Source organism: Mesoplodon mirus, assembly GCF_964341445.2.
Source record: "Mesoplodon mirus genome assembly, contig: HAP1_SCAFFOLD_838, whole genome shotgun sequence".
Lineage (NCBI taxonomy): Eukaryota > Metazoa > Chordata > Mammalia > Artiodactyla > Ziphiidae > Mesoplodon > Mesoplodon mirus.
This window is the reverse complement of record NW_028295201.1, coordinates 64,914-79,512: the sequence shown is the minus strand read 5'-3', so window position 1 is coordinate 79,512 and position 14,599 is coordinate 64,914. Positions and strand designations below refer to the sequence as shown.

Sequence of the window (14,599 nt, the reverse complement as noted above, 5' to 3'; positions counted from 1 at the left end):
TCTAGTAGTTCTGGGGCTGAACAACCTACTCATTTAAACCAAAGGGATCATCACTAACACACAGGTATTAAAAATTATTACATGAAAGGAAACTATCATGAGTCTTTTTTTAAGTGTTGTGTGGACCATCACATTAAAATAACTGGAGTCTTTCAACACCCCCATGACACATAGAAATAGCAAGTCAGACATACGGATCTGACAGGATATGATACAACCCTTACAAACTCTCACTTCAGAAGAATGGACACAGGGTATAATTAACCAAATAGCCAAATTATTACAAACAGCCAGTAAACCTCACCAGTAAATCAAATGAATACAAAATAAAACAAAATGTGGTTATTCTCCTATCAGATGAAGCCAAGATTCTGTAAGAAAAGCCTTTAAATAATGTCTATACACTTTGGATCCAACAACTCTCTTTCTAAGAATTTAACCAAAAGAAATAGTCAGAGATATAGGTAAGGATATGTATCAGAGTACTATTTGTAACTGAAAAACTGGACAAAGCTTATATACTAGAATGGATAAGCTATGTGCACTGTGGCATATTCATATAATGGAATACTGAACAATCACAAAAAATGATGTAGGAGATGCAAATTTACTGACTTGCTAAAATGCTCATACTAAATTAATTGAAAAAAGTTATAAAATTTGGAGTAACCCCACTTGCATAGAAAATGGAGAGGTACTCATTTTTGTAGTTTTACATTTTTTTACAAGTGCTACAGGCCAGTGTTTGTGAGAGGCAGGCTTCACATCTACTGTTGGGGTGGACTACAAATTGGCATAGCCTTTCTGGGTGGTAATTTGGCCATGTGTATCAAATGTCTTAAAAATATGTCACACTTAGTCATTTCACTTGTAGTACCTTATTCTACAGAAGTAATCCTGATGGACACAGAGATGTATATACAACGTATTCACATTGTCTCTGACAGGGAAAAGCAAACTGTCTAAATAGAATTGCAAAGAATTGATTAAACTATGGGACATCAATACGACGCAATACTACATGATACATCATTAAGTGAAAAAAGCAGGAATATGAAATAGCAAGTATACTACAATTCTATTTTTGTAATCCCTAAGTGTACATATATATTTGTAGAAAAAAAAAAGACTGAAAGTATATACACCAAAATGAACAGTGATTATATCTGGGTATTAAAATTATAAGTAATTGTTCTCTTGTTACTCTGTATTTTCTATAAAGGATATATGCAACTCTTAGAGAAAGTTTAAAAGCAAAATAAAAGCTATCAGTAAAATGAGGCTTTAAAAAATCCTATCACAATAGTATCATGCCAAAAGCTAAGCATATTTCATACTAAAAATTCAATATTTTCAATTTTAGAATTTACCTCTAAGCCATAAATCCTCACTAAGAGATTCTGCCAAAGCACTTGCACCCAGGTCACCAATGAGCGTGTTGCAGTTCAGAGTGATGCGCCTCAAACCAGCCATGCAGTCAAGATCAGGTCTTGGAATGAAGACTCAGGTTTCTTCATGCCTTCTGGTAGTCTGATACTTCAAAGATTTAATGGGATGAAATTAAGATGCTTGAATAAGGAAACAGGGTGTGCCTGAGTATGGCTTATTATGTCAGAGATTTACACACACACACATATCAAGCATATATGCCAGGAGCATCAACCTGAGAAATTCAACAGTCACTTCTGGTTTACGAGTCCAGTGACCCAGACTCTGCTCGGTCAGTGATTAGATTCTAGCCACTGGATTTCCTGTTTCTGAACACTTATGTAAAGTTGGACAACTCAATTACAGTCTATGAATTATTTTCCTTATCTTCTAAGTCAGGGAATTGGTTCTAAATTCTATCTTTGCTGAGGCCCTATATTTCATCATCCTGTCCTCCAATGGCCTCCAAACGCCTGACTGGGCAAACCATAAGAAAACTTTTTAATATGCATCTTATTTATCAACAAATTATCTACACAAACTTCCATACATATAATTTATGTACATGATAAACTACACAGATTTTTTAAAATAATACAAAGGTAAAAATGTTCTAATATTTTCTTTTCCTAACTCCTAAGGCATTATTTTAGTTTACTTATTTTTTATAAAGATTTACTTATTTGTTTGTTTGTTTGTTTGTTTGTTTGGCTGTGCCGGGTCTTTAGGTGCAGCATGCCGGATCTTTTAGTTGTGGCATGTGGGCTCTTAGTTATGGCAGGCACGTAGGATCTAGTTCCTTGAGCAGGGATCGAACCCAAGCCCCCTACACTGGGAGCACATAGTGTTAACTGCTGGACCGCCAGGGAAGTCTCAAGCATTATTTAAAAAACTATATTTACAAAATGTATCTCACATGCTACCTAGGGTATGCACACAAGCTTTAGGGGCCTGGACTGTGCAGAGCCAGTTTGATGTGCCTTGGGAAAATAATGGTTTGACATTTAAGCAAAAGTACTGTCTTGAAGACATTCAATTCTTTATATTCATAAAGTAAATTTTGGTAACAGGGAACACTGACTGTAAATGAAAAAAGTCTTATTACATTCCTGAAAAAGTAAAAGACTCAAAGTGCCTTTGTTCCTCTAAAAGGAAAATCATGAGTGTCATTTTTCTATTAACAATAACTTATTAAAGCTCCAAGCAGAAACAACAGCAATCACTTACACAGTGCTTAGTATGTGCCAGGCACTATTTATACAAATAAGTGCATTTAAACCTCATAATGAGGCATAGCGGTTAAGTGATTTGCCCATGGTCACTAGCTATGAAATGGGAGAAAGGGAATTTGAACCTAGGCCATTTGGCTTCCGCACCCAAGTTCTTGACTGTTTTCTACCTCAGGGGTCAATGGACTTGCCCTGTATAGGCTCAAAGAATTTTTCAATTTTTAAAATCGAAATTTAAACATTTCCAGATTTGTGGGCTATACAGTTTCTGTTGCAACTACCCTGCCCCACTGGTGTAGGGTGAAAGGAGCCATAACTACCATGGAAACAATGGGTGCGACTATGTTCCAGAAAAACTTCCTTTACAAAGCCAGGCGACGGGCTGGGTCTGGCCCACCAGCCAGAGTTTACCTATCCCTGATCTGCACCATCAAACTATTAAAAAGCCTTCATGTCAAATTATTAACTAACTTTAGGCCTAAATACAGTCATTATAACCACTGTAAAGTTGTTAAGGCATTATTTTAAAAACTGTATTTACAAATAGCTGATGTACTGACTTTTATTAGTTTAAAAACTACAACAGCTAATAAACACTTGATTCATTTAAGTCTTGAAGACTAGAATGGCATAGTTTCTTCACAGTATTACAATAAATGTTTTCAGTAAAAAAACATACATAAAAGTATTATTAGGTATTATATATTAAATCTCTTATTTCTAAAATTAAGTGGACTATCTTTACTAAATGGTAGAATCCCAAGCTGAAAACTGGTCATATTCTTTCAGCAAAATGAAAGCTGCGCTCACATGTATCAAAAGACAAAAATTAGGGCTTCCCTGGTGGCGCAATGGTTGAGAGTCCGCCTGCCAATGCAGGGGACATGGGTTCGTGCCCCGGTCCGGGAAGATCCCACATGCCGCGGAGCGGCTAGGACCGTGAGCCATGGCCGCTGAGCCTGCGCATCTGGAGCCTGTGCTCCGCAACGGGAGAGGCCACAGCAGTACCACACACACACACACAAAGACAAAAACTAACTGCCATCTGTATCAATACATTAATGTGCTTCAATCACATGTTTTCATGAAAGTTGAAACATAAAATCACCTTTAAGACCTAGGTCATGTGATTTGCTCCATGCCATGTCAGAGTACACCCCGTGAAGTTTACTTAAGTGTGATAGAATTCTTTATTGACAAGTAACTAAAAGGAAAAAAAAAAAAACCCCACACACAATAAGATGAAGAGCCTATACATTTGTCAGTCTTGACTTATTTGCTTTTCTTGAGTCAGTTGGAGGTTTATAGCCACATTCTCAAAATCATTAACTACAATCTTCCCAAACAGGTAATTGACCAACAGATGCATCCTAAAACTCGTCAGTAACAAAGTGCTATTCCAGTTTACAGCAACAGTTTAATTCTACTTAGATACTAAAACTGAATACACTGAATACTGCAAACTTTATCCCCAACCACTCAGCAAAGTACTACATACCTTTTCAGATATAGGAAAAAAAAAGAAAAAAAAGAAAAAGCATACGATTCTTCCTATTTTCATTTCCAAAGATACATCCCAATCTTAATGATCAATCAGCGATTCAAATGTCAACTATAAACCCGGTATTTTATTAGCTTCTCTGCAGTGTACTAGAGCAATAGAAGAGAGAGGATCTCAAACCCTCTGTTCCCTCAAAGTGAAAGGCAGGTTCCTGACCCCTCCAGACCACTACTGGACACAGGGAAGGCACACTAATCTTTCAGGACCCTAATCAAGAGTCACCTGCTTTGTGACTACTTCCATGACACACCCTCACCAACACCACTGAGTTTGCTGCTCCTACGGGACGTTACATGTATTTCCTATTTTAACACATACCACGGTGCATCATAATTATGATTGCAGATAGATGTTCTAACAATTGAAAGAGAATGATGACTTTTTTGCTCTTCATCTTGCTATTTCCCTTCCTATTTCTTGAAGAGAAACCATAAAAATATAAACAAACAGAGAAAACAGAAAATATACAAAACATGTGGTTTGTGGCTTAACACAAACTTAAGTAAGATTAATTCTGACAGTATCCAGCATGACAAACTTCCATGGTACAAATGAGAATGGACCAAGGTTTGAGCAGCTACAGGAGACAATCCAGGCCTGAACAACACCAACAAAAGGTAGACAGGAAAAGGTAGACAGTCATGGTGTGCAGGAAATCACGAGACCAGTCTGATGGGAAGAGACTTAAACAAGACTGAAACTCACTTTCTAAACCTCCATCTCCAATTGGACAATTCGCAGGACACAGGTGCACCAAAGTGGCCAATTTATTCAATCCCTTTAATATGGAGGAAGAGTTTAAAATTTTACTGGTTTAATTTGCCCCAAAAGCAACTCTCAACAGTTATGGCCTCTGTTGTCGGAGCTTTGTATGAAATTAAGTCAAAGTGTGGAGCTCCTTTTCCTTTTTTTTTTCCTCCTTAAAAAAGAAAAGAAACAATTGTTCTGAGTAAAAACAAACATATTCCAAAGCATGTGTACACTGAAAAGTAAAGAAACTTTATTAACAACTTCATAAAAACTGACTTAAACTTTTAAAAAGAAAAAAACATGTTTCAAAGTCCTTCCGACTGGAGTCGTGTCTCATAGTGTCCTTTCTTTACAGAAATAGTTGTATTATGACACATATGCACGAGGATTAACACCATGACACACTGTACACGGCAGGCCCCGGCGAGCTCACCAGTCATCGTCTGAGTCCAGGTCTCTGGGGAGGATCCACTCCACGGATGAGCCCAGCAGAGTCTGAAGCTCGTTCGTGAACTCCACCAGATCGAAGAGCTCCTTACTTTCCGGATTAAAGGACTCCAGGTCTTTGGGGCAAGAGAATAAGAGACTTGCTGATACTTGCCGGTAGAACTCGGCCTCCGCGCTGGTGACAATTTCCACATTTGGAAAATTGCAGCGGAATATGCAGGAGGACATTTGCAGTTTCTTGAGCAGGTCTGAGAGCAACAGCCAGTTACGAGGCCTACACCAGAGAAAGGACAGTGGTTTGAGTTTCCGGCAAAATCAGAGGCGCTCCCAACCATGAACTACCCGTCTCCTGGCGGTGAGAGGGCCTGCTGCTTCCACTTTGATTACCGCACCCCCACCCCACTTCTCACTGTCCTTAGAAGATCTACTTCTTCTTTTTCTTTTTTAATTTTATTTATTTATTTATTTTTGGCTGCGTTGGGCCTGTTGCTGCGCACGGGCTTTCTCTAGTTGTGGCTCGCGGGCTCTAGAGCGCAGGCTCAGTAGCTGTGGCGCACGGGCTCAGTTGCTCCGTGGCATGTGGGATCTTCCCGGACAGGGCTCGAACCTGTGTCCCCTGAACTGGCAGGCGGATTCTTAACCACTGTGCCACCAGGGAAGCCCGGAAGATCTACTTCTAGCGGGGGAACTCTGGACTCATGTGCATGTGTTAAGAGACCACCTAGGGCGGATCAGCCAACTTAGACAAAAGCAGGAGCAGCGCCCCTGAACGAGCCTCGTTGCAGGCCACCCCAGTGCTGCCTTGGCTCTGCCCACAACTCAGGTCACCCCTCTCCAAGTAAGTGCACCCCGTTCTAGTCACTGGGGAAAACCAGTCTGTATGCCAACCCAAGGGAGATGGCAAACACCTCTTTGACCTCTCCTCTCCTCCGGCCCTCACGGACAGAGCATGAGAAACACTCGAGGTCACCTGGCTTTCCTTTCCTTTCCCACACCTCCAACCCGCCCCTCAATGCTGCCGGGAGTGAGGCTTTTTCGAGAAGGGAGGTGGTACAATCCTTCCTGATACCCTGCCACGCTTTATCATCTCTATCCCGAATAGAATGTCACCACAAAGGCAGACACGTTCCCAGCCTCAGAGTCCAAGGAGGATGCTACTCCTTAAGCACCGGGGTCAACACACAGCAGAGCAAGGTCTCCTGATGTGTTCACTCCGAAGGGTTGGTCGTGGGGCACAGTGGCCCGACCGTGGGGACAAGACTCGATCTAAGCAAATCTGAAGACACGTAAGATCCCAGGTGCCACATACGACTTTCTCTAATCTTATACAAGAAGAGGGTACACATCAGTATCGTCCCGTGGACCTCACGCGCCTTGGAAGGCCCCCATGGTGGCCGTTTGGGGAGGATCCCTTCCCCAAGAGTTCAGTGACTGAAACTGTGCAATTGCAGTCACTGACTCCCGTGTCCTTTGGGCTCTAGGGGTGTGTTCCAATGAGGGCAGTTGGCTGGGGAGCCCTCCCACCCCCCAAACTTTTCTGGAAAAGTTCCACTGCATTATGTGAGGTCGGTGGACACTTGGTGAGGAATTCACTCACCCCCCAACCCATCCACCCTCATCTGCTGAAGGGGACTTCTAACTCCTGCCACCCCACAGAGCAGCTGGGCTGGCTCTCGACCACACGCTGGCCACGCTCACCCCTGAGCGACGGACACCTGGACGTTGTAACACGGCAAAAGGGGGTCTTCGGAAAATTCAGATTCCAATAGGTCACCATAGGCCTCGTTGCTGTCATCCTGGTCCTCCGGTTCTGGGGGATTTGCTAAAACATCGTAACCACTTTCATCATCTGGTTCTAACCGGGGCGGGGTGGGGCAAACAAGAGAGAGGTCAGTAAGCTGGAGCAAGATTCCAGCTGTTCTCCAAAAGGACCCTGGAAAAATTCTTTCCCAAGCAAGCCCTGCTCACAGCACCACCCCCACCCCCACCCCCATCCCCACAAGCCCAACTGAAACGAACAAGGCTGCTCACCACACACACAGCTGCCAGAGAACTCCGAAGAGCAACCGGGGTTACCGTTGTCAGGAGCCTGCAGGTTATTTAAACAGTCTGGAGAGAGAGGGGGACAGAGAGAGAGAGAGAGAAACAAGATAACGCCTGCTGGTAAGAGGCAAGTGCTGCTGGAGTTCGGGAACATCTCACGCTGGGGCTGGTGTCACCTCCCGACAAGTCCCACTGCACACGCCTCCAGGTATCTGACTGAAACCTCCCCACGCGTCCACCCGCCTTCCTGAGGGACTGCCCGCCTCACCGCCCCAGCCTGCCAAACAAAAGCTAGCCTGGCTAGCTAAGAGTTTTCCAGCCCCCCACCTTGCAAAACTCAAAGTATGGATCTCTTCTTTGACAGACTAACGTTGGGCCGCTTTTCCCAGTAAAGGGTCACTTAGAGTAAACGGGGGGTGGGGGTAGGGGGAACCCAGGTGAAAGGCTGTGAAGTCACCGTCTAGATGCTTGAACAAGACCGTGTCTTGACCTCTGCCGTACCTGTTAAGAACTTCTCCAGAAGTTCGCTGTGGTTCACTTTCTTGATGGTTCTACCTGAGTACGTAGCCAGGGTAGGATCAGCACCGTAGGAGAGGAGCAAGCGGACAATTTCGAGATGATCATTCTTGACAGCATCGTGGAGAGGCCTAGGAGAGGTGCGGGGGATTACACCTGTGCACGCGACGCTTGCTTCTAAGGACACGGGGCAACATCGAGCGTGTGCGGCCAAGCCTCGTAGGCGCGCTATTTCACCGAGGAGGTGAGCGTACGGTCGCTGCGACAAATTACTCTGTTATTTCAACACATAACCCTTTACGGGACAGGTGAAGGGACCATCTCAGGCCTAATTCTTCAATGCAAATCTCTCTTCATGCATGGCCCAAGGAGGAACTCAGGCCACGATGAAAACGTTTCCAATGAACTTAAATAGTGACAGACTGTAAGAAGGAAACGTACGGCGGGGTGGGGGGAAGAACCCCAGCATCACAGAAGCAGATACGAGAAGCCATTGTTACACCATTACAAACAAAACCCCAAAAGTGCAGTTTGTAGAAGAAACTAGGGGCAAAGTGGAACCTCTCCCGAAACCAACGTGGAGGTGAGTGATCCACCCTCTCGCCCAGCAGCAGTCGACAGGCAGGGCGAGTCCTCAGGAGGGCACAGAGTCCCCCTGCCCGTGTCCGCTGGGGTCGGGAACACTGGCCGCAGTCCCATCCAGAAAGGATGCTCTGTGGACACCATGAACCACCAAACACCTCACGGTTCTGCTGATTTCATGACCGTCAGGAAAGCCCTGGTGCCCTGCCTCGTGGTGGCGTCCCAGGTACAACCAGGAAGACGCTTGGGCTGATGCAGACCTGGGCCTCTGGCCAGTAAACCGAGGTCAAGGACAGAGTGGGGGCCAGGCCCGGGGATGTGGGTAGACACGGCAGGTCCTATCAAGCCAGTTGCCACTGGACCTGTCTGAACTCCTGCAACTTTCAGCTCACATATATGTTCAAGATTGTGATTCAACAGACGCTGGTGAAGAGTCCAGGGTCTTAAAAGAGAACACCCCTGATTATTCATGCACGCTCAACGTTTTCAGGGACTTCTGTCCATAAGAGCGTCACAGAGTTTTAAAGTTCTATGTAAATTTGCCAGAAAGATCTGTCCGATTCCATTCTAGAGGACTCCGCCATCAGTGTGCTTACATGGCACTCACTGTCCATCTTTCCTTCTGGGGTTCCCCGCACACCCTGAGAACCACTGCCTATGCCCCAGCAGGGCCAGGCCAAGAGCAAGACCGCCACTGACCCGGTTCCATCCTGGGCACTGCAGTTGACATCGGCGCCATATTCAAGGAGGTGTCGTACGATGTTGAGCCAACCTCTTGCACAAGCCTCGTGCAGGGCACAGTAACCCGCATTGTCACGGTGGTTCACATCACAAATCTTGTTCTCCAGGCAGTACAAGACCACTTCCTACAGAGAGAGGAGAGGAGAGGAGAGGAAATACCATCAGACCACCATACAGTGAACCTTGTAAGGGTGACCTCCCCATAGCTTGGCGGTGCCCACTCTCAAAGGCATACATCCTTGGGACCAAAAGCCCACCATGGCGCGGGCAGGCGGCAGGCATCCTGGTGGGGGGCGAGAGTGCGTGAGAAGGGCTTGGAGATACAGACAGTGTTGTCTAAGGCTCTGCTGCACCAGTGGCCTGGCCATGGCCAAGTTACCCTTGAACTTCTCCAAGCTTCCACAGGGCTGCTGAGAGGACGCATTCGGATAGTGATGAAAGCCCTCAGCCCAGGGGCCGACGTGACCAGTACAGAGGTGTCACGGCTGCTAACATCTTAGATGACACATTGCCAAGCACAGACCATTCTCACTTGATGGGTCTGTTCAGTCGGTGGCAGTGGACGATAACACAAGTTTAGATAAAAGTATGGATGACCAACACTTAAAGAGAGCTTAAATCAGCCGGAGAACATTCCCCAGCTTAGAGAAGCAGGGACACCCAGGCCAGCTACATCCTCCCGCCCCCTGTTAAGACCCCAAATCAGAACCTGGGCCTCAGATGCTCTTGTCTGTATGTTAAGTAGAGTTAAAGAGAAGCTCTCTCCCTCCATCCTCGAGGAATGACACAAAATGCCTCCAATAACCCCACCCTCTATTTTGCCTCACTCCACCCTCTTGGGGCAGAATCAGTCCAATATTTTCATATTTACTCAAGTTAATGACAGGAACCTGATACACCACAGGCTGCAACCTCCACATTTCAAGAATCAAATAAAACGTTCACCGCCCCCCACCCCCGGAGATGTTCTGTGTCAACACTGTGCATTAGAATCACTGTTATTAACCTTATTTCTCTGGCTTGTTAAAATATTAATATGAACCACTCCCAGTAAGCAGAGCAGGAATTTATTCCATGTTTTATTACCTTAAGAAAGTTTTCAGACACCTCGAAAGCATTTGCCACCAGAAAACACGTTATACTGTTTATACTGGGTAAGTCGTGCCCAGCAGAGAGCTGTCAGGTTCTGAGAGCTGGGAGTAGGCAGAACGTGCATGTGGCCCAGCACGTGGTCTGCTGGGTAAGGGGGGATGGGATGGGGTCAGAACAGGCCTCCTTGTGACATCTCTCAGGTAACTCATCTGTTAAACCTAAAACGGGGGTCATTCTAGCCGCCCATAAGTGCGAGATGGGTTCTGTAAAACCTTTTATGCCCTTTGGAGGACACGCCAATCAAAGGTGACCACTCACTTGGGAGCGAACTAGAATGTTCCATTTGCTTACCACGTGAACCCAATGGGGCATGCTGGTAAACCTGGCCATCGGTGCCCTGTTACTTCAGGTCACTGCAGCAGCTCCCTTCCAAAACAAGAGGAGGAAGAGAAAAGGCACGCCCACGAATGCGTTTCTCCGTTTACATCCCAACCTGCCAGAAAGCCCACAATCCTCTGGGCTCCCAGGCCACCTGCCCCGAGCCCTGGTATCCAGGACACCGCATGAAGCTGCCGCTCTTTTAGCAGGCCCTCACTAGCCAGACTTGAGTGGACGGCTGCAAGCTAATGAGTTGTGTGCCCCAGCCAGGGAGAGGCCCTGTCACGTGGCTCTGGGATCAGCTCTGAACGCCACCAACTGCTGTGCACAGATCAATTTACTCAACCCAGGGTTTATGTGCTGTGACAATCATGGCCTTCGCCTGGAAACCTTCATCACTACGAGGGCAGATTCAAGGGTACCTAGAAATGAAAGGCCGTCCGAGCCGATGGGTAAGTCAACTCTCTTCTCCTGGGAGATGGCAGCAAAGGCAGCAGTGGCCCCACGGCCAGGTCAGACCTTTGGCCACGGGCTGTCCTAACCCAACCACGTTGATCCCACTATTTACACGGTGCTTCTCATTTCCCCAGATGAGGACGTCTTCTGTCACCCACAGGAACCCAGGAGAGAGCAGGAAAGGAAGGTAGTACTATCCTCATTCAACACTTGGAAACTGAGGCCCAGAGATATTAAACCCCAAGTTCAATTAACATGAAGCACTAGACCTGTAACTGAGGGCTGTGGTACCTGGTCAGCTGGGAAGATTCAAAAGGCCCAAGAGGGCCCCAGTTAGAGGGATGCAATCCCGCTGTGACGAGCATCCCACAGGCCTTCTCCGTTGGGGGTCAAGTGGGCTGACTACACTCTCCTAGCTACGAGGGTGACGGCCTCGAAATGGATGGCAACCGTCGCCACCAACACTTTCTCTAACTGAAAGGCGAAGAGGCGGGGCGAGTCTGTCGACGCAACACATTCCTTGCTTTATTTTCTCCGCTAGAAATAAACGGGAGTGTCTGAAGGGCAGCCCAGCCATTCCCAAGCAAAGTCAAGCTGCTTTTGTCGGACAGCTCTCTGTTCAGCGGCTATAAGCCGAATGCCATTACCCGCAAAACGTAACCATAAAGGCCATAAGCCCGACGTTGTGAGTTAATTAAATGCCTCATTAACTTTTTAAAAAACATGACTTATTCAATTCATAGAAAATTTAACCATCACCGCTAAAGGCACAAGCATGTGGTTGCACACTGGCGTTTTAGCCTAAGAAATAGAAGCCTTTTTCCCAGGAGGGAAAGGTTTGAGGTCTTTGGCCACGCAAGTGATCTGTTTAACGCGGATCTGAAGCCAGAGTGTGTTTCTAAACTTCCAGAACCAGATTATCATGACATAAAGCTCAGACAGCCTTTATACTGCACATGGTATCTTTGGCTAAGCAGAAGAAAATAACCAAGAATGCTGAAGACAAAACTTCAGGAAAACCCTCCCAAACCACACCCTTATCTGGTTAAGCAGACTGTCCTTCCATTGTAAAAGGTTGAAGCTGCCACATCTCCCAACTGGGCCATCATCCCAACATTTAAAATTCTGCCCAGAGAAATCCCAGAAAGTTGGGTTCAACGTTGAAAGCGTTCATCTACTTGTCACAATGTTCAGCATCAACACTGGTGATCTGTGTAATCTACATATTGAAATTTACATTTGAAGAAAAAAACAAATCCCACCGTAAACATTCCCAAGGCTTCCTGTGCAATCAAAGGCCAGGTAGCCTAAAACAGTATGGATCAAGTGTCCCTTGGTCCAGGCCTCAGAGCCACCAAACCAAAATGGAAACTGTCTTAGAGGACCAACGAGGGTCTTTTGACGTCTCTGGTCCCAAAGGGAGGCTGCTGGAAATGATGCCGAGTTCACAGGTGGGGCTCGGAGCCCCGCCCTCCACGGCGGGTGCAGCAGCACCCCGCCCCCCCATCTCCAGCATTTGCTGGAAGCGGGAGTCTACTTTCTCAACCCTAACCCAAAAGTTGGGGTTAGGGGGCTCCCCCCCACCTCCAGCGTTTGCTGGAAGCAAGGAGACGATCTTCTCAACCACGGGGGGTCCAGCTCAGCACCATGTGCAACATCTGCTCCGTCCTCCTAGGCGCCCGCTCTCAGCTCTTGGGAAGCCAACTGGGTGCTCCTTGGACTTCACCTGCAAGTAACTGCGCCAACTACCAGAAAGTGCTCTCTAGCTAATGGAGAGGTCTCCAAGAGACGTGGAGATATAAACAACAGCACATTCAACCCACAACAACAACAAAAAACACCCCCAAACTAAGCAGAGCCCTGGTGCTTCCAACTTCCCACCCCCAGTCATGCCTTAGGGCCAAGGCAGGCACACTTCCAAGGGCTCACGGCGCTATGGACCGGGGTGGGGGGACACGACGGGAGGCGGGGGACGGGGGCACAGAGCTGGCTGAGGGTGTGGGCGCCAGGGCTGCGGGCCAGCCTGGGTCCTGCCACCCCAGTGCTCAGCCACACCTCCACGCTCAGCCTGCTGAACCGCCTTTTACTGTCACCATTCAACTCCCAGAGGGCTGACGCCAGCACAGAAAAATGCCTTTGCCCTGTGGGCTATTACATCCCAATTGCTCCTGACAAGTATGGTGGGGGAACTGCACAGGGCAGAGACAGTCATCTGCCTCACAGAGGTTTTGAACTGTAAAAAGGGCAATTCCAGTGTGAGCCCGTCTTGCTGAGGAGCGTGGTGGGCTGTGGGGCACTGCTGGGTTGCTACCTGTACGGGGATCAGCCAACCCCTCTGAGGCTCCGTTTCCTCATCCGAGAGTGGGCTAGAACTCGTTACTCCCAGTGAAGATGTTAAAAGGGTGAAAGGAGTTACTACAGGTCACACGGGCTTAGGCAGACGTCAGCTCTCTTTCTATGTTGCTCCAGCAATAGAGGCCATCACTGTCATCAGCGTGCTGGGTTGGGATACAGCAGTGTGGACAGGAGTTTTGTGCAAGGCTCAACCCCTGCTCCCCGCCCATCAGCCCTCGGCTCCCGTGCCCTCTCAGAAAGAGACTGCTCACGTCTGCCCCACTCCCACCCCTACTCTGCACAGACACTTCCCACCCGCTACCCCACAGGGGCATCACTCTGCCCCAAACAGCACAACTTATTAGAGCTAATAACTACTCTCCTTCTTGCTATTCAGAACCCAAAGGGCTCATTAAAATTCCCCTGGTCGCCAAGCCCTGGGTTAGGTCAGATTTTATATCAGAGATAAGTGAGCCGGACTGGCTGAAGCAGCCTACCTGCCTGAACGGGAACGGAACGTCAGAGAGGCCTGCCTTTCTTTTCACACCACGACTGAACAAGCCACCAAAGAGCCCGCAGTGTGAGCGGGGCCAACGCAAACACCCTGCTGGAACAGCCAGCCCAGCCCGCCACGTGGAGGGGGCTGGGCTCTGAGACCCGCCCCCCCATCCCCAGCCAGTGTGTCCCCCACCCAAGGAGCAGCAGCCGGCGGATCCTGATCCGGGGCACCCACAAGCATGCTCACCTCGTAGCCAAGCCGGGAGGCCTGCTGTAGGAGGGTTTCGCCCGCGTTCTTATTGACAATAAGTCTCCGCACTTCCGGGGGCATCGGGCGGGACTGGGTGGTCTCTGGAGGGGAGCTTGAGCACGTCAGCTGCGAGGCCTGGGAAGCTGGTAACAATTGCTGCAAACGGTCCAAGGGCTTCTGGTCCTGCTTGGCCGGCGAAAGATCATAGTCGGAACTGGGCTCAGGCTGCTTTCAAAATCTCCGGACGGTCACCTATCACGAAACCAGGCAGCGCACACATTTCAGGCTGTCCTT

General features: G+C 47.5%; 1 protein-coding gene across 1 annotated transcript in view; it reads right to left on the bottom strand.

Moving 5' to 3' along the window:
* Positions 1–5,151: 5,151 nt before the first annotated feature.
* LOC309797656 (BCL-6 corepressor-like) overlaps positions 5,152–14,599 on the bottom strand; it is a 31,366-nt gene continuing 21,918 nt past the window's right edge. The window contains 7 exon segments of the mRNA XM_082646116.1: positions 5,152–5,689; positions 7,114–7,270; positions 7,447–7,524; positions 7,960–8,105; positions 9,256–9,422; positions 14,303–14,536; positions 14,540–14,557. Coding sequence (XP_082502242.1) covers positions 5,398–5,689; positions 7,114–7,270; positions 7,447–7,524; positions 7,960–8,105; positions 9,256–9,422; positions 14,303–14,536; positions 14,540–14,557 — 1,092 coding nt within the window. The 3' untranslated portion in view covers positions 5,152–5,397.